A 25,571-nucleotide genomic window follows, 5' to 3' on the forward strand; every position below is an offset into this window, starting at 1 on the left:
AAAAAGGTTTTGTATACATAACAAACATCAAACACAAATAAAAAATATAATATATTAGGTATTACTTTTAGTAACAAACAAAAAAATGAAACAACAAATTCTCACGTCAAGAATAAAGACTAAGAAAAATAAATAAATAAATAAATAATACTTATTCTTAAAAATAAAATAAATAAAACATTCCAGGAGTTATATAATGTAAGTTTTTTAATACATTAAAGAGACGTTTAAAGAGTAACTCTTCTGCATTTTTGCGCTGCAAATTCTTTTATTTGATCATCACATTGTAATTCTTTGATTAAATCATAGTTTATGGAAAGAAATGATAAATAATTTAATCTTTCATTCGTCATTGTTGTCCTATATTTGTTTCCTATATAGCACATGCTGGAAAGGGATCACTCTGCCTCACAGCTGGGATTGTCAAGACCAAAAAATTTTTAGGATTCTATAACAATTCGGAAAACATCGACAAGTTTCTTTTCATAAATTAGCTTGAATATTTCACTGCATGAGTCATACAAGTCTGGCTTAGTCTGTAACTAGGATTTTAACTGAATGCATTCATTGACTAAATGTTCGTCTATATCATCCGAATAATAATCAATAACATTATGTGCACTTTCCAAGTCAATATTTTCGATATTAATATCTTGCAAATCCATTAAAAATTTGAATTTTTTGCTAAATTCCCTGTAGACATGGCATCTTCTGTTTAAATCCATAATCAACTTATCTAATGCAATGTATAGCATATCCAGTTTAAATTTTTCTGCTTCATTTAGCGAAACTTTCTCTGTAGATTTTTCCGAAAATTTTGAAGTAACGCGTCTCTTTTTTAAATCACTGTATTCTTTTTCCACACTAGTACTTAATTTTTTAGCTGCCTCCTCATATTCGTTAAGTTTCTGATCTCATTGTTTTCGTAAGTTGCTCATGAACACTTCTAATGGAGTAATCAATTTCTCACCTTCACATATGTCTAAGTATATGCATACTGAAAAAACTAAATGGAATCTCTCTAAAAGACCAAAACTGGTGAGATCTTTCTGAGCAATAAATACAAAATGTTATATTCAGGCAATAACAATCAAGGAAAAGAAGGAGTAGCCATAGTATTCAACACAAAATACGAGGCTAATCTTCTTGAATGGCAGTCAGTATCAAGTAGAGTAATGTGGGCAAATATGAGAATGGGGAACTAGACAATGAGACTTATTTGTGCCTATGGTCCCACAGAAGGTTCTACTAAGGTAGAATTGGAGGAATTTTTTGAGTCTTTAGAAAAAGCAACTGACACAATGAAAAAAGAAAAGTTGGTCCTTGTTGGGGATCTAAATAGTAGAGTAGGAAATGATTGTGAGACATACAAAAATATTTTGGGAAAATTTGGAGAAAAGAGCGAAGCTAATAATAATGGCAAATATCTGTTGGATTTCTGCTCAGGACATGGACTGGTTATTACTAACACCATGTTCCAACATAAAAATGTGCACAAATTCACATGGAGAGAAGAGGCTAGGAATAAGAAAAGTCTCATTGACTATGTTATTGTTGATGGTGATGTTTTCTCCCTGGTGCAGGACACCAGAGTGTACAGAGGATTTGAAATTGGAAGTGATCACTATTTAGTCTTGAGCAGGATAAAATTGAATTTCATATTGAAAAGAATAACATATAAGAAAGTTTTAAAGCGAATAAAAGTTGAGCAGCTCTCAGATGTGAACTGCAGACTAAAATACAGAAATATTATTGAAAAGAAAATGAAAGAGTTTGAGAACAGGAATCAAACCTTGGAGATTCAGTGGCAAACTCTGAAGGAAACATTGATTGATTCTGCCAGAGAGGCATGTGGTGAGGTTGTGTGCAAAGATAAAAAAAATCAGAACTCCCTGGTGGACAGAGGAAGTTAAAGAGGCAGTGAAGGAAAAGAAGAAAGCATATCAAAAGTTCCTCGCAAATAAGTCAGCTTTTACTCTTACAGAATACAGAGACAAATGTAAGAAAGCTAAACAGTGTGTAAAACTAGCTAAACAAAAGTCATGGGTGGACTTTGGCAAGAATATAGAAAATAAATATCAAGAAGGTGGCAAAATATTCTGGAGGTTGTTGAAGAAGCTTAGGAATGGAGGAAAGAGTGCTGTAAAAGGAATTAGAGATGATAAAGGTGAAATGAAAACAGGAGAAAAAGATATCCTTGAAGTATGGAGTAATTACTTTGAAAAACTGCTAAATGAAACAAGCAGTGATGACAGCACAGTGATAAAAAACACTGACCAGGCATGCAGTCAGGAATACATATCCATACTTGAAGTAGAAAAAGCCATCAAAGGCTTGAAATGTGGAAAGGCAGCAGGAGTAGATGATATTCGACCAGAAATGCTGAAGTATGGTGGTATAAGAGTCTTACAGTGGCTGCACTGCATAGTTCAGAAAGCCTGGACAGAGGGACGAATTCCCGATGATTGGAGTAGAGCTCTCATAGTACCCATATATAAAAAGGGAAATAAAACTGAATGTGAGAATTACAGAGGTATTTCCCTACTGAGTGTTCCTGGCAAGATCTATGCAAGTATACTTGAGAAACGGTTGAGAAGAATTGTGGAAGAAAAGCATGGTGAAGAACAAGCTGGATTCAGGCCAAATAGAGGCTGTCAGGATCAGATCTTCACTTTACGACAAATAGTCAAGAAAGCATGGGAATATAACAAAGATCTGTATTTAAGTTTTGTCGATTTGGAAAAGGCATATGACAAGGTGCCAAGAGAGAAGCTATTCAATACGCTGCAGTTATATGGTGTCAATGGGGCATTATATCAAGCAATACTTAGTCTTTATTTGAGTTGTGAGTCAGCAGTTAGAATTGAAGGAAGTACAGGAAGATGGTTTAATGTTAAATCTGGTGTGAGACAAGGATGTACATTATCCCCTCTGTTATTCATTATCTATATGGATCACATTATGAAGGAATGTGGTATTAAACCTGATATCAAAATTGGAGATGTTAATGTCAGCTCTTTGCTTTATGCGGATGATGTTACACTTCTAAATAAATCCGCTACAAGTCTGCAAGATTCTCTGACTAAATTGAATAGCTGTTGTAATAGACATGGTATGAAGGTCAGCAATAAAAAGACAAAGACAATGAAAATAGGCAGAATCATTGAAAATGTCAACTGTGTTGTGAATGGAGAACCTGTGGAACAAGTAAAACATTTCAGCTACTTAGGCGCAATTTTTACTGAAGATGGTAAACTAAGTATAGAAATAGACAACAGAATCAGCAAAGCTGGTATCGTGGGAAGTCAATTGAATAAATTCATATGGAATAAGAAAGAAATTAGTCGGAACGCTAAATTAGCTGTATACAAGACTGTGTTCAAACCAATTTTAACTTATGGATCTGAGAGCTGGGTCAGAAGTAAAACACTTGACTAAAGACTAGAGACCGCAGATATGAGAGTCCTGAGAAAGATTAGAGGTGTGAACAGATGGCATCAATGGCAATATTATATTAAAAATGAGGATATTAGGAAAGAACTTGACATTGTCAGCATCCAGGAATGCGTTAGCAGAGCTAATCTCAGATGGTATGGTCACTTAAATAGAATGGGAGAGGAAAGATTAGCAAAACAAGTGTTCTCTGCCAGGTTGGCAGGAAAACGACCCAGAGGAAGACCAAGATATAGGTGGATTGATACGGTACAAAGTGCCTTAGACGATAGAAATATAAGATCTGATAATGCTGGAGTCTTGACAAGTAACAGACTGATTTGGAGGAAAATTGTAGATAGGAAGTTAGTAATGATGTAATTTTTTCATGTAGTACTGTCATATCCTGTACACCCCTTGAGGGTACATGGCAGGAATTTGATGATGATGATGATGATGATCTCTCTAAAATTTCTTCCCAAAAAACAGTTAAAATACAGTTTCAAGTTTCGCCAAATCATTATATAATTTCTGTGCCTCTCTTCGAAAATCAAGTTTCTCATCTATATTGTCACTAAACGTTTTTAATATGTTCATGATATCACCATAACTATTTTGTAAAGCTCTAACAGCATCATAGTGACAAGACCATCTAGTCAGGCTTAAACCTTTTATCGAAAATTTTAGTTTAGTTTCACGATGTAGAAGCTCCCACCTATGGGTAGATGCAGAAAAGAAAACATATAATTGTTGTGCTATTCCAAAGAAGTTCACAATTTGAGTTGCAACTTTAATCGCTTCTCCTCCAACTAGATTTAGGGAATGCGCAGCACACGGCACATAATCAGCGTATTTATTTTTTTGTTTGAGATATGCTTGCACACCATTGTATCGGCCGGACATATTTGCCGCATTGTCAAAAGACTGTCATCTGCAATTATCCAATGGCAGTCCATTTTTTTCTAGAAATTCTTGTAAGGAATTGAATAAAGATAGGCCAATGTGACTACAAATTTTGATGAAAGACACACATCTTTCATACACTTTTCCCTCAAAACAATACCGTACTATAATAGCTAGTTGGTCATTGTGGGGCAAATCTTGTGGCGAGTCCATCACAATTGAGTAGTACTTTGCATCGTCACTATTTATTTCAGCTATAATTATTTTTATTACTTGTTTTCCCATAATCTCTATTATTTGTTCATAAACTGTTTTTGATAAGTACAAAGGGAAAGGCTTTGGTCGCAGTTCTTGTTGTTGGATATGTTTGCGCATGAATGGATCGAACTCTGCTAGTAATTCCAGAGCCCCCATAAAATTACCATTGTGCGGAGAGCCAAATATTTCCTTGTGACCTCTGAGTGCTAAGCCTATTGCATTTAAATATTTCACAACTGCAATAACACGTTTTAGGACATTGTGGTAACATTCCGTATCTTTTCTTAGTTGCTCTTGCAACTGTGGGGCGAAAGGACTTATACAGGATGGATGGCCTGCATTTGAATGGACTTGGTGTGCGAAGACTGGAAAAAGTGTTGCTGAATGAAGTGAAAATGGATGTGCAGAACCAGGGAAACTAGAACTACCAAAGATGGGGAGGAGTGGATATGCAGACATCAGTGAGACAGTTGAGTGTAAAAATGTATATAATGTACCTGAGCCAGCACTAAGGACAAAAAATGGGAATGGGACATTTAGAATAATGCATCAAGATAGGAGTGGGACAAAGGGATCACTGCATTTCATGTATACTAATGCCAGGAGTATTAGGAACAAGAAGGAAGAATTTTTGGCCTTCATTGGCTCTTCCTGGCCACAGGTTATTGGCATTAGTGAAACATGGCTGACAAAAGATGATATAGTTAGTGGGATAGAATGTGTAGGTTATAGTGTGTTTAGGAGGGACAGAGAGAATAAAATGGGGGAGGGGTGTTACTGATGATAGCTGATGAACTGCAGCCAAGGAGAACTGAAGTATTGCAGGATAGTGAAAGGAGCTCATTTGAGGCTATTTGGTGTGAGATTGACACTGGCAGAATAAAATATACAGTTGGGTGCTGCTATAGACCAGGTGATGGAATAGATGGTGGAGATAGTATGCATAAACAAATTGATGAAATGAGTGGAAGGAGGGTAATTACTATGGGGGATTTTAATTATGGTAACATTGATTGGAAGGAGGAGAGGACACATGTGAGGAAGGAAATGGATTTTATTCAATTATTAAGGGATAGCTATCTGAGACAGCATGTAACTGAAAATACTAGGGGTGTGAGAGTGCTTGACCTGGGAATAGCATCTCACAATTTGACTGTAATGAATATGACCATGTTGCCACCTATTGGTGAGAGTGATCATAAGGTCTTGACATGGGAGGTGGCTAAAGGTGTGGAATTTTTGATTAAGACAGGGTATATGTAGAATTACCGTGCTGGCAAGCATGACAAGCTTAGGAGATCGCTTGGATCAGTGCCATGGCATGTACAACTGCAAGGGCTGGACATTGATAGAGCATGGGAAGTGGTCAAGGAGCATTTACAGGAGGTTATGGCTGATTGTATACCTAGGGTCCGAATAGTAAAACAAGTAGGGGTTAAATGGATGAATAACACCATTAAGCTTGAGCTGCAAAAAAAGAAACAACTGTGGAGGGAATTTAAAGAAAAGGGTGACCTGCAGGCACACGAACGGTATAAAGTGCAGGCCAGAAGGGTAAAGAGTGTGGTAAAAACAGCAAAAGCCGATTATGAAAGGAAACTAGCTATGCAAGCAAAAGAGAATCCCAAACAGTTCTTTCAATATGCTGCAAGCAAGAAAAAAACTGTACATGGCAAAATGATTTTAAGGAATGACGATGGTAAGGAGGTCACTGAACCAGTCGATATAGTGGAGTTACTGAGCGCACTTTGCAAAAGTATATCATCCAGGTGGTGACATTGAAAAAATGAAGGAGCCATTAGTTTATACGGGAATTGTGATGAACGAAGTGGAGGTGAATAGTCTATTACAGAACCTTAATGTGAATACATCTGTGGAATTGGATGGTATACCGGCACGGGTCTTGCGTGAAGCGGCTAAGGAATTATCAGTGCCCTAGACAATGTTGTTTAATCTGAGTCTCGGGTCTGGTTTAGTCCCGAAGGCGTGGAAAGGGGGGGAAATAGTTTCACTGCATAAAGGAGGAACCAAGACTATGGTTGCAAATTACCGACCGATCAGAATCCAGAGGCAAGGTCTTGGAGAAAGTAGTCAAGAGAAAAATACAGGAATGGATTGATGAAAATGAGATACTGTACAGGGGACAGCATGGCTTTGTAAAGGGTAGATCATGCCTCAGTAACTTGCTCAAGTTTTATAACAAGGTGACGGCTGAACTGGTTAAGGGAAATGGGTTTACAGTGATACTGCTGGACCTGGCAAAGGCATTTGACAGGATACCACATGGAATTCTAATCTGTAAACTACAACATATGGGAATGGATATAGGGTTGGTGAGATGGATAGGTGGGTGGTTGATGGACAGATATCAAAGAGCGATTTATTCAGGAGTGAGTCCAAAAGACGGCCTATGACTAGTGGGGTGCCGCAGGGTTCTGTTCTTGGACCACTGCTGTTTAATCTGTTCATTAACAATATAGGGAAGGATCTAAGTGGAACAGTTCAATTGTTCGCTGATGATGCAAAGTTGGGGAGGGCGATAGTGAATGCAGAAGATGTCAAAGTCTTGCGGGATGACTTAGATAGATTGGAGTTCTGGGTTAAGGAGAATGGATGTCAATTTAATGTGACAAAATGTAAGGTTATGCATTTTGGGGTGAAAAGATTAGAGCAGTATACCACATGGGTGGAACTGTACTCCAGGAGATTGATGAGGCCAGGGACTTGGGAGTGTTGGTGGATAGGGAGCTGAAGTTTAGGGGGCACATTGCAAAAGTAGCTAAATCAGCTCATCGACTCACTTGGTTGTTGAAAAATACCTTAACGAGCAGAGACAAGCAAGTTATTGTACCTCTGTACCGAGCCTTGATAAGACCTCATCTTGACTACTGTGCCCAGATTTGGTCACCTCGGTTCCTTCTTGATGGGGAGGAGGTGGAGAGGATCCAGAGGCAAGTGACTAAGATGATAGCAGGTCTATGGAATGAACCATATGAGAACAGGTTGAAGATTTGTGGGTTGCAGAAACTGGTTGATAGGCAGAAAAGGGGAGATATGATTGAGACATTCAAATCGCTAAAAGGATTCTATAAGATTAATTCAGAGGATATTTTTGAGATCAGGACTGGTGGTGGGAGAACTAGGGGACACCTATGGAAGCAGGGCAAGAGTGTGGTTAGCAGTGGTGTTAAAGCTGGGTTCTTTACTTTTAGAGTGGTAAATGAGTGGAATAAGCTGCCAGAGTCTGTTGTGGGTGCTATGACAGTGAGCGAGTTCAAGGCAAGGTATGATAGATACTGTGAGAATGTCGTATAGTTGTGTGGACATGATGTTTAGGGCTCCCTCGATGAGTCTAAGGACTCCCTGGAGTAGCCCAAAAATAATAATAATAATAATAATAATAACAACAACAGACTTATTTTCTTTACGTGCCATACTAACAATGATTTCCTATGTTCATTAGAATTTTCGTGACTTTCTAAACTGGTCCTATATGTTTCCAGTCAGAGAATCTGGTTGTGTATTGAGAAGGGATTTCAGAGAAAAGTTTAAACACTAGACAAAAAATCACTTCCCATACTGCACAACCAAGACCGTTCCAGTAATTGACCATTTTTAATTTTTTTTTCAAAGAACTCATTTGAAAATTATCTGTTTTGTTCTTTGTAATACCTTGTTGAAACTGGATATATATATATTTTTGGATCTTTATTTTGGAAATTAGTTACTTCATGTGAGAGAGAGTGATTAATAAAATTATCATTTAGCTGTGTAGGCCACACACCTACGTCAAAATATTTAGCAAGCAACTCTGCATTTTTTAAAGTCTCTTCTGCCTCTTTATCACTATCTTCTTGCAAAACAGCAACAGAGACTTCAGAGAGCTGGTCATTTCCAAGGTCTTGTATATTTTTATCTGATACTGAATGTCCTTCAACGTTGATATTGTTTTTAGAGGTTCTCGCTTGTGATTTTAGTCCTAGTAATTCTTCATTATTGTTATATACATGTTGTTTTTTCTGTTTCTCCTCGGTTAAGTTATTCTCTCTTTCGCTTATTACTGCACCTATATTGTTTAGATTTTCATTTTTATTTTCCAATACAAAAAAATTTGAAATTTTGGCACATTTATTTATTTCTTTTTCTCTATTTAACTGTATTTTTCGTTTTTAAGCTTGGCTTTTATATTTTCTACTAGACATTTTTTTTTTAGGTATTTATTTAATCTGAAAAGAAATAAAAAAAAACTAAAAAAAAAATCCACCACCATATTATGTTGTTTAATGTATATTTATTTAGTATTTAGTAAACTTTGCCTATACTTACCAGTGAAGAAACGAAACACCTGAACAGTACACTTCAACGAACAAATGACTATTTAATATTCAACTATACTGTACTATACATAACCTCAAATGTCAAACGGTGAGAGCAGAAAGTATATATGTGAGAGCTACGCCAAGCCAACAAGCTTTAGATGAGCTGGATGAGCTAGACTTGCACTCCCATTCCGATGTTGCTATATTATTTGCATAATTGACAAATGATAAAAGTATATTTTGATTTTACCAACTACCGACAGAGGAGATAGAAGACAGAGCCGTATTTACTATTTATTGTCATTTAAAACATTGATATCATCATCATCAAAATTCCTGCCATGTACCCTCAAGGGTTGTACAGGATATGATAGTACAACATGAAAAAAATTACATCATTACTAACTTCCTATCTACAATTTTCCTCCAAATCAGTCTGTTACTTGTCAAGACTCCAACATTATCAGATCTTATATTTCTATCGTCTAATGCACTTTGTACCGTATCAATCCACCTATATCTTGGTCTTCCTCTGGGTCATTTTCCTGGCAACCTGGCAGAGAACACTTGTTTGGCTAATCTTTCTTCGCCCATTCTGTTTAAGTGACCATACCACCTGAGATTAGCTCTGCTAATGCATTCCTGGATGTTGACAATGTCAAGTTCTTTCCTAATATCCTCATTTTTAATTGATGCCATCTGTTCAGGCCTATAATCTTTCTCAGGACTCTCATATCTCCAGTCTCTAGTCTTTGGTCAAGTGTTTTCCTTCTGAACCAGCTCTCAGATCCATAAGTTAAAACTGGTTTGAACACTGTCTTGTATACAGCTAATTTAGTGTTCCGACTAATTTCTCTCTTATTCCATATGAATTTATTAAATTGACTTCCTACCATACCAGCTTTGCTGATTCTGTTGTCTATTTCTATATTTAATTTACCATCTTCAGTAAAAATCGTGCATAAGTAGCTGAAATGTTTCACTTGTTCCACAGGTCCATTCACAACACAGTTGACATTTTCAATGATTCTGCCTATTTTCATTGTCTTTGTCTTTTTATTGCTGACCTTCATACCATATCTATTACAACAGCTATTCAAATTAGTCAGAGAATCTTGCAGACTTGTAGCGGATTTACTTAGAAGTATAACATCATCCGCATAAAGCAAAGAGCTGACATTAACATCTCCAATTCTGATATTATGTTTAATACCACCTTCCTCCATAATGTGATCCATATAGATAATGAATAACAGAGGGGATAATGTACATCCATGTCTCACACCATATTTAACATTAAACCATCTTCCTGTACTTCCTTCAATTCTAACTGCTGATAAAGACAATTTAACTGCTGATAACTCAAATAAAGACTAAGTATTGCTTGATATAATGCCCCATTGACACCATATAACTGTAGTGTATTGAATAGCTTCTCTCCTGGCACCTTGTCATATGCCTTTTCCAAATCGACAAAACTTAAATACAGATCTCTGTTATATTCCCATGTTTTTTCGACTATTTGTCGTAAAGTGAAGATCTGATCCTGACAGCCTCTATTTGGCCTGAATCCAGCATGTTCTTCACCATGCTTTTCTTCCACAATTGTTCTCAACCGTTTCTCAAGAATACTTGCATAGATCTTGCCAGGAACACTCAGTAGGGAAATACCTCTGTAATTCTCACATTCAGTTTTATTACCCTTTTTATATATGGGTACTATGAGAGCTGTACTCCAATCATCGGGAATTCGTCCCTCTGTCCAGGCTTTCTGAACTATGCAGTGCAGCCACTGTAAGACTCTTATACCACCATACTTCAGCATTTCTGGTCGAATATCATCTACTCCTGCTGCCTTTCCACATTTCAAGCCTTTGATGGTTTTTTTTCTACTTCAACAATGGATATGTATTCCTGACTGCATGCCTGGTCAGTGTTTTTTACCACTGTGCTGTCATCACTGCTTGTTTCATTTAGCAGTTTTTCAAAGTAATTACTCCATACTTCAAGGATATCTTTTTCTCCTGTTTTCATGTCACCTTTATCATCTCTAACTCCTTTTATAGCACTCTTTCCTTCATTCCTAAGCTTCTTCAACAACCTCCAGAATATTTTGCCACCTTCTTGATATTTATTTTCTATATTCTTGCCAAAGTCCTCCAATGACTTTTGTTTAGCTAGTTTTACACCGTGTTTTGCATTCTTGCATTTATCTCTGTATTCTCTAAGAGCACAAGCTGAATTATTTGACAGGAACTTTTGATATGCTTTCTTCTTTTTCTTCACTGCCTCTTTAACTTCCTCTGTCCACCAGGGAGTTCTGATTTTTTTTATCCTTGCAGACAACCTCACCACATGCCTCTCTGGCAGAATCAATCAATGTTTTCTTCAGAGTTTGCCATAGAATCTCCAAGGTTTAATTCCTGTTCTCAAACTCTTTCATTTTTTCTTCAATAATCTTTGTGTATTTTAGTTTACAGTTGACATCTGAGAGCTGCTCAACTTTTATTCGCTTTAAAACTTTCTTACATGTTCTTCTTTTCAATATGAAATTCAAATTTATCCTGCTCAAGACTAAATAGTGATCACTTCCAATTTGAAATCCTCTGTACACTCTGGTGTCCTGCACCAGGGAGAAAACATCACTATCAACAATAACATAGTCAATGAGACTTTTCTTATTCCTTGCCTCTTCTCTCCATGTGAATTTGGGCACATTTTTATGTTGGAACATGGTGTTAGTAATAACCAGTCCATGTCCTGAGCAGAAATCCAACAGACATTTGCCATGATTATTAGCTTTGCTCTTTTCTCCAAATTTTCCCAAAATATTTTTGTATGTCTCACAATCATTTCCTACTCTGCTATTTAGATCCCCAACAAGGATCAACTTTTCCTTTTTCATTGTGTCAGTTGCTTTTTCTAAAGCCTCAAAAAATTCCTCCACTTCTACCTTAGTAGAACCTTCTGTGGGACCATAGGCACAAATAAGTCTCATTGTCCAGTTCCCCATTCTCATATTTGTTCACATTACTTTACTTGAGACTGACTGCCATTCAAGAAGATTAGCCTCGTATTTTGTGTTGAATACTATGGCTACTCCTTCTTTTCCTCGATTGTCATTGCCTGAATATAACATTTTGTATTTATTGCTCAGAAAAATCTCACCAGTTTTTGTCTTTTTTGTTTCAATCACCCCTATTATGTCAATCTGGTACTTATCTAATTCCTCAGCTAGCTCCATTTCTTTGCCATTCATTCTTCTTATGTTGATAGTACCGATCTTTAACTCTGGTGACTTTGAGTTGGGGTTTGTTTTCAGATTTGTTCCAGTAGCTGACTTTTCGCTGTTCGCCCTGGTTCCCTGGCGAAAACAACAGGGGCCTTGTTTAACCGGGCGACGCCCCAGCTAGCATGAAATTTTGTCATGTCGTACCATCATTTTTTTTTTATTTTGGTTTAACCAAAATAAAGTGCCGAATAAGAATACAATTTGGTCGGCTAAGTCCCAAATTGCCAGCCCATCCTCGTTCGTTCAGTATCCAAGTAGATACTCAACAGGGTGCACCACGAGAAAGTGAGGATTGGTCATTAGGTCAGAAGCCCTGGTCGGTTCTCTGCAATTCTTTAAAGGCTATGGAGGTCTCCTCTCATTTATACAGCTTTGACCCTTAAGCACCCCAAAACATTGATATTTGATATTTAATTCAAATCCAATAATGTTGCAAATTAACGATTTTAACGTTACTTAGGTACGAAAAAATTTTGTATAATTTATTTTTTCTTAAATTTGTAATTTAAATTGTTTTTATTTTTATTTTTTTGACCGCAAAGGGGGCTCTTTGATTGAACAGGGCCCTGGGCTGAAGTCCATAAAGCCCATGCCTAAGTCAGCCGCTGGTAGCCCCCCTAGTATTGTTTTTTTTTTTTAATGTATCTCAATATTATTAAACTTTTTATCATATTAAAGTTTATATATTGGAGGGTGAAGACTCAGTTCATTTAATTAATGTTCAAATGAAGATTGAGTTTTGAGAAAAGTTAACGAATTATTATAGCAAATTACATCTATCTAGGATCTTACTCGTGTGCTTAGATTTCAGTATAGAAATCTGATAACACTGGCAAACTATTTTTACAATAGTGGCAGTAGACAAGATTTAATAGTTTAAAAATTATAATGGTGTAATCCATGACAGGATTTACTAAATTAATTAAAATTTTTTACAAATAATAAAAAAGTTTCAAAACCTTAGTCACATACCCTTGAATAATATTGCTAATAATACATATCTGAAAAGAAAGGGAAAAATCCTCTGGTCTGGGAACCAGACATGACATTAGGTCAGTGATTCTCAATCAGAAATACCTAAAGGGATGGGGGGCGGGGTGAAGAAATTAGAAATGAAAGGAAAAACTACTTTATTGAAACAAAAACAAAATACACTCTGAAAATAAAATCCACTGTATTGAAGAAACTAGTTACGTTTACGGGAACATATCAATATTGCAAAATATACTGAGCAACTAATTAAAACTAAACAATAATAATGAATCTAAAAATTAATGGCTTCCTTGGGTCTGTATTGCAGAGCAAAACTTTTTATATGATGGTGTTACATTGGAAATTGACACTCTTAGTTTCGTTTCTATATTTAACTGAGATCTATATTTTTTTTTAAGGCAGCCAGTGCATAAAACCTGATTTCACAAAGATAAGATGTTAGAAATGGCAAAAGTGCACAAAAAGCTCTTGACTTGACTGCAGAAAATTCATCAACACCAGGCCAAAATTCAAACAGCGATTTAGATGCAAATTGTCTTTTGATTTCGCCACTTGACGTGAAGTGTATAAATTGTTTTTCTTCTTCAACTGAGTAAACTTTTGGGGTAATTTGAAATGGGTTTCTAACCCACTCGTGCATTGCCATTCAGTTATAAAATAGTTTCTAAAATTCTTCGTCAACGTTGTTAAATGATTTTCAATAGTTGCAAATAAAACTAGATGTTGCTCTTCAGCCTTGTAGGTTTGGATAAATTCATCCACATTTGCAAACATTTTTTGCTTTCCTTTTTGTTCAATAACTCTAGTTTTTTTAATAAAAAAAATTAACTTTATCTCTAAGATATGTATTTTTTCCTTGGAGTTGCATGTTTAATATATTTAGTTTCTCGAATATGTCCACCAAGTAGTTCAATTTGTTCACAAATAAATGGTCTCTAAGCTTCTCTGCTTCTTCATGGTTTTCCTCTTCCAAGAAGATTGCTATTTTGTCTCTTAATTTGTAAACATCTTCCCTGTGATAACCATCTTGTCTTGCTCGCAGTAAAATGGTAACGCTGAATGTTCCACTCTAGACATGTCTTTGCAAATTTCAGAAAACAGTCTTGAATTTAAGGGTCTCATTTTAATATAATTCATCATGGTTATAACTGTTGATTATAACTCAACTCGCAAAAACATTTCCAGAACATTCGAGACTTTCCCATGATAACATCACGAATGTTTCCGTAAGGCTGATATGCTTCAACAGTCTGTGCAGTGATGCCAAATCTATACAATTTTCGAAAGATTTGTTGAAGTATTTCAATACTTAAAAATTTTCATTAATTCCTAGTTTTTTTTTGCTAACTTTTATGGGTTTTGTCAGTGTCTCAACAAATGCAAGGGGAAAAGGTGGGGTGGGGCACCACAAAAACTAATATTAAAAAACGGAGCACATATGAAAGAAGGTTGAGAAACACTGCATAAGGTACTTCGGGGCCTCCAATAAGGATGGTAAGGTTTCAATGGGCAAATCAAGCTTATTTACCATTTAGTGTTCTCATTTGCATTTCCTCCAACTAGGAGGGTATCATTTGACATTAGGAATATTTTTATTGTAATTGAAGTAGAGGTAGGCAAGACAGGATATTTAGTGGGGTGTTGCTACAGACCCAGGAGCACAGAGGATGGGGAGCAGATGTTTAGACAGCTAAGTTTGGCAAGTGCAAGAAGAATGATTGTTATGGGAGATTTTAACTTCAGTAGTATAAATTGGAGAGAGGAAGATGCATGTAGCAATAGGGGAATGGAATTTCTAGAATTCTTGAGGGACAAATGTCTTAGGCAACATGTAACAGAGGGAACAAGAGGTTCAAAAGTTTTGGATTTGGTTATAGCATCAGAAGAGTTGATAATAACTGAGTTGACATCCCTCCCACCAGTTGGAGAGAGTGACCATATGGTGTTGACTTGGAAAATGAATAGACATGCAGGAGTATCAAAGAGACGGGAACTTATGTGGAATTATAAGGCAGGTGATTATAATAGTCATAGATGTCAACTTCGGGAAGTTTCATGGAGGGAGGAATTGGAAGGAAGTGCATGGGAAATTGTGAAAGAATATTTGTTATCAGCAATGGTAAGTTGTATACCACGAGTGAAGAAGAGGACGCAATTTGGAGTAAAGAGGATGACAAACAATATTAAACAGGAATTGCATGTGAAAAAGAGGCTATGGAAGAGATATAAGGAGACAGGTGAAGAGATGCATGAGGAATATAAGACACAGGCCAGAAGAGTGACTAGTGTGGTAAGTAAAGCGAAACTGGAATATGAGAGGAGATTGGCCCTAAGATCCAAAGAAAATCCTAGGGAATTTTTTAGCTATGTGGCCAGTAGGAGGAGAAATGACTGTGGAAGAATGATATTGTGGGATAAAAATGGGAATAGAGTGACTGATGCAGAGGACATAGTGGAATTGTTCAATGAACACTTTATTGGAGTATTTCATCCTAGAGGAGTCAGTTTTAATGCTAGAGGGATAGGACTGGTTCGAGGTCTGGAGGTACAGGAGGAGAGTGTGTTTCAGATGCTGAGTACTCTGGATGTCAGTAAAGCTGTGGGACTGGATGGTATCTCACCAAGAGTTTTGAGAAAATGTGCTAGGGAATTGACAGTGCCTTTAACGTGGCTTTTCAATGAAAGTCTGGCTTCGGCAAAGGTGCCCAGGGAATGGAAGGAAGGTAAGATAGTGCCATTGCATAAGGGTGGTAACAGACTGGAAGTGTCTAATTATAGGCCAGTCTGTGTGTCATCAGTAGTTGTTAAGATCTTGGAGAAAGTAGTGAGGGACCGTATACCGCATTGGGCAGATGAGGGTAATGTTATCTGTGAGAATCAACATGGATTTGTGAAAGGACGCTCTTGTTTTAGCAATAATCTAGCCTTTTATAATAAAGTTACAAGAACATTAGATGAGGGAAAGGCATATACTGCAATTTTCTTAGACTTGGCGAAGGCATTTGACAGGGTGCCACATGATAAGCTGATATTTAAGTTGCAGCACATGGGTCTGGATGTCAGATTGGTCAACTGGATTCAGGATTGGCTGTCTGATGGGTATCAGAGAGTTGTGTATGGTGGAGCAGTTTCCAGGAGGCAGAGGGTTACAAGTGGGGTCCCACAGGGCTCAGTACTAGGACCTATATTGTTTAACCTTTATATCAATGACATAGCCAGTGGATTGCAGGGGGATATTCAGTTGTTTGCAGATGATGCGAAGCTGGGAAGGATTATTAGTAATAGTGTAGATGTGGTAGCCCTGCAAGAGGATTTAAATAAGCTAGATAGATGGGCAAATGAATGGGGGATATCAGTTTAATGCAGCAAAATGTAAGGTTTTGGGAAACATCGATGGGATGCTGCATACTCTATGGGAGGAGTTATACTGGAGGAAGTAGGGGAGACAAGAGATCTGGGGTTAATGATTGATAGAAACCTGAAGTTTAGGGGACACATTGCAAAGGTGGTGAAGGAAACACAGAGGATTGCTGCTATTATGAGAAGGACACTGACCTGCAGAGATAAGAGGGTTATCATTCCGTTGTGTAAGTCTCTGATCAGACCACACTTGGACTATTGTTCTCAGATTTGGTCCCCAGGATTTGAAGGGGATAAATTAACTGTGGAAAGGATACAAAGACGGATGACAAAGATGGTTTCAGGACTGTACAAGGATAGTTATAAGGATCGGCTGAGAGAATGTGGACTGCAGAGTTTGGTGGATAGAAGAAGGAGAGGTGATATGATTGAGACTTTTAAACTGTTGAGAGGTGGTTACAGGGTTGACACTGGGGAGTTCTTTCGCTTGGTTGAACAGCGGGAAGGATTGATTACAAGAGGCCATCCCTGGAAGTTACGAAAGGAAACTGTGAGCAAGAGGCTAAGGAGTGGTTTCTTTGTGTGGAGGGTAGTTGAGTGGAATGCATTGCCTGATGGAGTGGTGGGAGCGAGAACGGTCAGTGAGTTTAAAGAGTGGTATGATAGACTTTGTGTTTCTCAGGGGGGGTACCTCCCCTCGATGAGTCTTGACAGACTTTATGTCTTAGGAAGGACCTCCCTCGATGAGTCTTTTGACTCCTTGGAGGCCTGAATAATAATAATTGTAATGAGAACGTTTTGAACAGGAAATATTTATGAAACAAACAACACGAGGAGTGAATTCTGATTTCTTTGAAATTACTTATACAAATTTGCTATGATACAATTCTGCTAAAGTTACAAGTTATTTTTATCATAATAAATCATAATCAGAATAAAAAAACTGAAATTATAAGCAATTATTTATAGTTAAATACTAACATTTAATTTTTTTTTTATGTTTTTCAGCAAAAATTAAAAGGTGATTGTTCATTCCAAACACTCCTCTGGTATTTGATGCCAAGCATTCATCTGGAATCACCTATAACATAAAATATAATTATGCAAATTCTGTTTAAAATATAAGACCATGAAAAAATGATTTAAGGGGATTAGCATTATCTTAAAGAAGAGCTTTACTCCCATCAAATTATAATGATATTTAAATCAAATAAAATTTGGCATTAAACTATGACAAAACACACACACAAAAAAAAAATTTAACAGTTCATCAGAATACGAAAAGAAACAAATAAAAACAAAATTATACATCCATGATCTTCATAATTCTTCTGATCCCCCCCCCATAACAAAAAATGAATTATTTTCTTTTGTGAATATTAATACCTTATACACCAAAGAAAGGAAGCTCAAAAGGGTAAGAATAAAAGTTAAAAATGGCAAGATACCTGAAGACAAAAATAAAGAACTGTGAGTGGAAGAACTACTTTGAAAACTGATGAATAATTTATCAGTGAATTTCACTACAAATGCTTTGCTAATTAATCCAAATAATCCAAAAATATCTTCCTATTATTTATGTCAATTTTAAAATGCAAGAATGTGAAACCACACTAAAAATCCAAAAGAAAGCATCTGGATTGTATGCTTTAACAAAAACAAAGGAAACAACTGTTAAATATAAAGCGCAGGCCAGAAGGGTGACGAGTGTGGTAAGAAAAGCAAAAAAGGATTACGAAAGAACATTGGCCATGCAGGCTAAAGAGAATCCTAAACAGTTTTTTAGATATGTAGCAAGTAAAAGGAAAAATGTACATGGCAGATTGATTTTAAAGAATGCCGATGGTAGGGAGGTAACTGAATCAGTTGAGATAGTTGAGTTACTGAGTGAGCACTTTGCAAAAGTATATCATCCAGGTGGTGACATTGCAGAAATGAATAAACCAGTAGATTATACGGGAATTGTGGTTAATGAAGTGGAGGTGAGTAGTCTATTGCATAACCTCAATGTCAATACATCTGTGGGATTGGATGGTATACCAGCTCGTGTTGTACGAGAAGCAGCTAAAGAATTGTCAGTACCCTTGACCATTTTGTTTAATTTGAGTCTCGGGTCTGGGTTAGTCCCGAGCGGGTGGAAAGAGGGGAAAATAGTTCCACTGCATAAAGGTGGTTCCAAGACTGCTGTTGTAAATTACCGACCGATTAGCATATCAGGAATCATTGTCAAGGTCTTAGAGAAAATAGTCAAGAGGAAAATACAAGATTGGATAGAAGAAAATGGGATACTGTATCGGGGACAGCATGGTTTTGTGAAGGGTAGGTCATGCCTCAGTAACTTGCTCACGTATTATAACACAGTGACGGCTGAACTGGATAAGGGTAATGGGTTTACGGTGATTCTACTGGACCTTGCCAAGGCCTTTGACAGGATTCCACATGGAATTCTAATCAGTAAATTGCAGCATATGGGAATGGACATAGGGTTGGTGAGATTGATAGGAGGGTGGTTGACGGAGAGATATCAGAGAGTGGTTTACTCGGGAGTAGAGTCCACAAGACGGCCTGTGACTAGTGGTGTGCCACAAGGATCTGTTCTTGGACCACTGCTGTTTAATTTGTTCATAAATGATATAGGAAATGATCTGAGAGGAACAGTACATTTGTTTGCGGATGATGCGAGGTTGGGTAGGGCAATAGTGAATGCAGATGACATCAAAATTTTGCAGGATGATTTGGATAGATTGGAGGTCTGGGGTAAGGAGAATGGATGTCAGTTTAATGTGGCAAAATGTAAGGTTATGCATTTTGGGGTGAAAAGATTGGCGGCAGTTTACTGCATTGGTGGAACCCTGCTCCAGGAAATTGATGAGGCACGAGATTTAGGAGTGTTGGTAGATAAGGAATTGAAATTTAGGGGACACATTGCAAAAGTGACCAAAACAGCTCATCAAATCACTTGGTTGCTGAAGAATACGTTGACAAGCAGAGACAAGCAGGTTATTGTTCCTCTCTATCGAGCCTTGATAAGACCCCATCTAGACTACTGTGCTCAGATTTCGTCACCTAGGTTTCTTCTTGATGGGGAGGAGGTGGAGAGGATCCAGAGGCGAGTGACCAAGATGATAGCAGGTCTGTGGAATGAACCGTATGAGAACAGGTTGAGGATTTGTGGGTTGCAAAAATTGGTTGATAGGCGGAGGAGGGGAGATATGATTGAGACATTCAAATTACTGAAGGGTTTCTATAAAATTAATTCAGAAGATATTTTTGAGAACAGGGCTGGTTGTGGGAGGACTAGGGGACATCCATGGAAACTGGGCAAAAGTGTGGTTAGTAAAGGTGTTAGAGCTGGGTTCTTTACTTTTAGAGTAGTGAATGAGTGGAATGCGCTCCCTGAGTCTGTGGTGGATGCTGTGACAGTGAATGAGTTTAAGGCGAGTATGATAGATACTGTATGAATGTCAAATAGTTGTGATGAATATGATTTGGGGCCTCCCTCGATGAGTCTAATGACTCCCTGGAGTTGCCCGTAATAATAGTAATAATAATAATACCTGAAACACAGCTCTAGCTACATCCAACATTCGATTACACTAGGAAGAAGGCCTAATAATACCACAACCAAAAAAAGCAATCTAAGCAACCTAGAAGAATACAGATGAATCACACTACTTCCTACCATGCTGACAATCTATAAAAGGATGATTATACTGAACTGAACCATATGTAACATCTCATGCTCAAAAATCAAGCAGGTTTTTAGAAAAACAGAAGCACTGGTGAAAACACCCATTGCCTTAGAAGGAGCAAGAGATTAAAAGCCTTCCTTTAATTTTAAACGTGAAAGATTTCTCAAAAGCTTTTAATTCAAACAACAGAAAAAAGAATGTTCAAAATTCTCACTTAGTATTTTTTTTAATATCTGATTCACACAGAAAAGGACACAAGAACTATAGCAGTGGTGTAGCTAGAGTTTTTGCAGGCTGGGGCGGTCCCTGAGTTTGTCGCCCGTCTCAACACACACCAGAAATACTAAAAACGTCAAAACGACGTATAGGGAAATAAATTAAAACACTATGTTTATTTTTGAAGTAAAACTTTAACTTCAACATTCTAAAATGTTATTTTTCTTATTAATATAATTAACGGCTATTTTAGCCTGTCATTGTTTAGGAGTGTCCCTTATATTTAATACATTGGCTAATATAACTCAAAAGGGGTATATATATATTTTAGGGCATTATGGGCGAGTACAGAAGGCAATTATGGCAGAATAAAAAATGTGGAAAAATTATGTACATACCTTGTTTTTGGTTTAAAGTTGCCTTCTAAATCCAAGCTCTTGTTGAAAGTTTGTATGTAAACGAGGGGGGGGGGAAGAACATGGGAATGTGCTTGAGACACGGAGAATAAGTTTGGGAACCCGGGTTACTATTAATAATATATATATATATATATATAAATATATATATATTATTTTGTTGTGGGGAGAGGAAAAGAAGGGGAAGGGTATCCTTATATCACTAAGGATATCCCTATATCACTAAGCAATCTTAGAAAGGATTTTGGCATATGGTATGGCATAACCTTAAAAATAATCAAAGCAATAGCAGAACTGTACCGAAAGAAGAAGCTAATAGAAAAAACTGACAAAACTTTCCTATTTGCACTGAAGCCCTTCAGTAAAACTCCTTGGCACCATATCTGATTTTTTCTTACTTTATCTGTTATTTTTCTTACTTTTCTGTTAGCATAATCATCAATGACAATGGCGAAGTCTATTTCATAGTAATGTAGGTAATTCTTAATCAATTTTATTTAGAAAAACTCCTCTCACAACTAGCAACACTTACAGCAATTGTGAAGAAAATTCGCAATAGTATTACAATATTTGGAAATGAATTCTCGAGACTGTATTTTAGAATTAACTGCAAAAGTACCGCCCGGGCCGGACCGCCCCCTTTGTACCCCCCCCTAGCTACACCACTGCTATAGAACATTACTGACATGTATGGAGAAGAGGAATAGAAGAAATGAGAAATATGTTCACATTATGCTTGAACAGCTGAAGGTTGTAATCTTGTTCTAATGCTTTTGGAGAATGGTGAGTGTATAATAGTGGCCAATTCAGCAGAACCCTATCCATGAAAGCATCTGTATTAGAGACACAAGGAAGAAATGAACATCTACAAGAGGGATTGAAGTGGCTATGTGAGAGATATGGATCATTAATTAGCTGGACTGTCCTCTTATGGATATCATTAAGCAATCTTAGAAAGGATTTTGGCATATGGTATGGCATAACCTTAAAAATAATCAAAGCAATAGCAGAACTGTACCGAAAGAAGAAGCTAATAGAAAGATGACAAAACTTTCCTATTTCCACTGAAGTCCTTCAGTAAAACTCCTTGGCACCATATCTGATGAGTCTCTTATTATAATATTTGACTGGACCAAACCACATAAACAGTCTGTGCTTCATAGATGGTGTGCTGATGAACTAACTTCATTCTGCCCATTTTTACATAAATTATCCACCTAGATAATTTATGTAAAAATACAGCACTGATTGAGTTGGCAATCAACAACAGTAAAACTAAAGTAAGTCCTAAAGAACAGGAACAGAAGAGAAGGAAATATTAGGATAAATGACCACACTCTAGAAGTAAAAGATTTGTAGTATCTTGGTTTCCACATTGATATTAACTAACATACTGAAAATAAGGCACGAAGCTCTTCAAATTTCTGGAAATCCAATCTCATTATAAATACCAAAATTCACCTTTACAAAATTAGGAGTCAAGTCATGTTTATATATGGTTCCCAGACATGTAACATCACTACTTCTACTCTACAAGCAGTTAATATCATCAAATAGAATAAATTTAGTTTAATCCTTTATCCAAGTGTGAGCAAACAAAGTTTGTGCCTGAAAATATCTTCAGGACTGGGGAAAGGTAGTACAATACCGGGCAACTCGTAGCAAAGGTGAACCAAGCTAACACCACTCCTATCTCCCATAATGCAAAACACATCTCCTTGCGGATATGCATAATATTATGCATCTCCTTGCGGATATGCATAATATTATGCATTAAGGGAAGGGCCACTACCCAGACTAGTTTCGACCTTTATTGAGGTCTCTTCAGTGGGAGCCAGGACCAGAAGTGGCGATACCAGGCAGAAGCAATGTCGAGGTCATCTTTACCTATACGATTGCCAAAAGGTGCCACCTTTTCATTAAATTACAAGGTGTTGATAATAATAATATCGCTTGCTCTGTACATATTCAGTTCATAAAAATGTGAGTGAATTAAAAAAAAAAATTAAAGAGACGGTGCGAATCAGCACCAACTAGATCTAGTTCTAGTCGTTAAGCACGTTGTGAAAATCCGCTTGACCTTATGCACTCATGACTGGCTAGAAGAATAATTTCTAATTTTCAAGTAAGTAGAATTAGTTCCTGTAGGAATTAATTAACAATCCGTAATAATAAATTTACAAAAAAACACAAATGTACGTACCCACGTTGAAATTTCCTCCAAACTGGTACTAGCCATTTTCAAATATAAGCAATCAAAAATAACAAGCTCTTACTAAACTCCCGCCACAAACAAACTAAATATTAGTTATTAGTACAAAAATTATTCAGACAACAGAATAAAAAGAGCCAATGTTTATATTATACTATTACTACTAATAATAATATTAATAATTTTTAAATAATTTAACACTTTATTACCTCTCAAATAAATTACATACATATGCTATAAAATTTAGATAACAATATTATAATTTTTGTAGAAAGCATTTTACCTTGGGTATAATAAATGTTAATGATACCAAGCTATTTTAAACCTGGTTTTACTCCATTTCCCAAGTAAGCAAACAGACAAACAAGTCAAGTTTGCGCCTGCAAGTGTTGCAAGTCTAGCTGACCATCTCCTCCAGGAGATGTGCTTTGCATTAAGGGTAAATATTAAGATTAGTGATCAGAGCTTATTCTACTTTTACCATGAGTTGTCTTGGTCTTGCACTACGTGTAGGGTCAGCTAGACTTGCACCACTTGCAAGAGCAAACTTGACTTGTTTGTCTGTTTGCTTACTTGGGAAATGGAGTAAAACCAGGTTTAATATAGCTTGGTATCATTAACAAATATTATAATTTCTTATGTATGACGTTCATAAACTTTAATATCCTTTATCCTTCTAATTTGCACAATGTGCAGATCACATGAAGTTCAAGCAGGAAAGGTGACTAATTTAGAAAGGAAGAGAAAATTAAAATAAGGGAGGAGGTGCTAGCTTCCTCTCATAATCTATTATGTGGCCAGCAAACGAAGGAATAATTGTGGATGAATGTCTTGCTAGATGGAACAGGTGGTCGAATGACCAAGGCGAATATATTATTATTATTATTATTATTATTATTATTATTATTATTATTATTATTACGGGCGACTCCAGGGAGTCCTTAGACTCATCGAGGGAGGCCATAAACATCATGTCCACACAACCATTCGACATTCTCACGGTATCTATCATACCTTGCCTTGAACTCATTCACTGTCATAGCACCCACAACAGACTCTGTCGGCTTATTCCACTCATTTACCACTCTAAAAGTAAAGAACCCAGCTCTACACCCTTGCTAATCACACTCTTTCCCCGCTTCCATAGGTGTCCCCTAGTTCTCCCACCACCAGTCCTATTCTCAAAAATATCATCTCAATTAATCCTATAGAAACCCTTCAGTAATTTGAATGTCTCAATCATATCCGCCATTTTTCTGGCTATCAACCAATTTTTGCTAACCCACAAATCTTCAACCTGTTCCCATAAGGTTCATTCCATAAACCTGCAATCATCTTGGTCACTCTGGATCCAAATCCTCTCCACCTCCTCCCCATCAAGAAGAAACCTAGGTGACCAAATCTGGGCACAGCAGTCGAGATGAGTTCTTATCAAGGTTTGTGTCTGCTCGTCAAAGTATTTTTCAGCAACCAAGTGATTTGATGAGCTGATTTAGCCACTTTTGCAATGTGTTCCCTAAACTTCATCTCCCTATCCGCCAACACTCCCAAGTCCCTGGCCTCATCAATCTCCTAGAGTGCAGTTCCACCAACGTGGTATACTGTTGCTAATCTTTTCATCCCAAAATGCATAACCTTACATTTTGTCACATTAAATTGACATCCATTCTCCTTAGCCCAGAACTCCAATCTATCCAATATACTGTGAAGCTGTTTAATGATCACTTTATTAGAGTATTTCATTCTAGTGAGTGAGTCTTATTCTAAAGGGTGGATGGAGAGGATTGACGTATTAGAAGTAAGTGAAGTGGGTGTATTTACAATACTAAGTACTCTGGATGCCAGTAAGGTGCAGGGTCGCCCTTAGGAATTTTGCCGCCCAGTGCAGTAGCATATTTTTCCACACCTCCCTTATTTTTCATATAGTTTATGCCAACTTTGCCGCCCCGTGCAAATGCACATCTTGCACCATTGGTAGAGCCAGCCCTGGTAAGGTGGTGGGACTGGATGAAATTTCGCCATGAGTCTTACATAGGCTGACCATATTTCCTTGAGACAAAAACGGGACGTGGGTTATGAAATATTCTTTATTCATGAAAAAGTAAGACGATAAGAAAAAAGTTTATTACATTAACATATTGAGCTTACTTACCATTATTCTTCAGTGACAGAACTCATACAAAAATTTAGGTAGACGAAGAGGGGAACTGTATTTCACCATGATCGTACCATTAATATTTCTCCGACGAAGGGTTCTTACGCAGCAAACTTCGGTCTTTCAACACCTTATCATAAAACTTCTCACATTCCATGATACGATTTTGTCTTACAACTAACATAGCTCTCATCGTCTCAACACTTAATCTAGATTTCTCCTTTGACCACATACTGTTCATATAGAAAACATTCTCTCAACAGGTGCTGTACTTTCTGGAAAACAAAGAATAAACTTTACAATTTTACAAAAGTCTTGAAAGT

At 37.0% G+C, this 25,571-nt stretch overlaps 1 protein-coding gene across 2 annotated transcripts in view; it reads right to left on the reverse strand.

The window, feature by feature from the left end:
- Nup75 (nuclear pore complex protein Nup75) overlaps positions 1-23,162 on the reverse strand; it is a 492,606-nt gene extending 469,444 nt beyond the window's left edge. The window contains exons 1-2 of one of the 2 annotated variants that reach the window (XM_090404850.1): positions 23,085-23,162; positions 17,539-17,638 (exon numbers count right to left, since the gene is read on the reverse strand). In XM_090404850.1, the coding sequence (XP_090260976.1) occupies positions 17,539-17,638; positions 23,085-23,120 (136 nt within the window). In that variant the 5' untranslated portion in view covers positions 23,121-23,162. Of the gene's footprint in view, positions 1-17,538; positions 17,639-22,961; positions 23,004-23,084 lie in introns of those variants that run through there. The other variant, XM_090404851.1, reaches the window with a different exon arrangement.
- Positions 23,163-25,571: the final 2,409 nt, after the last annotated feature.

This window comes from Typopeltis vanoorti, chromosome 15 (genome assembly GCF_054136105.1).
Source record: "Typopeltis vanoorti isolate ZY-2024b chromosome 15, IOZ_Tvanoo_1.0, whole genome shotgun sequence".
NCBI classification, from domain to species: Eukaryota; Metazoa; Arthropoda; class Arachnida; order Uropygi; family Thelyphonidae; genus Typopeltis; species Typopeltis vanoorti.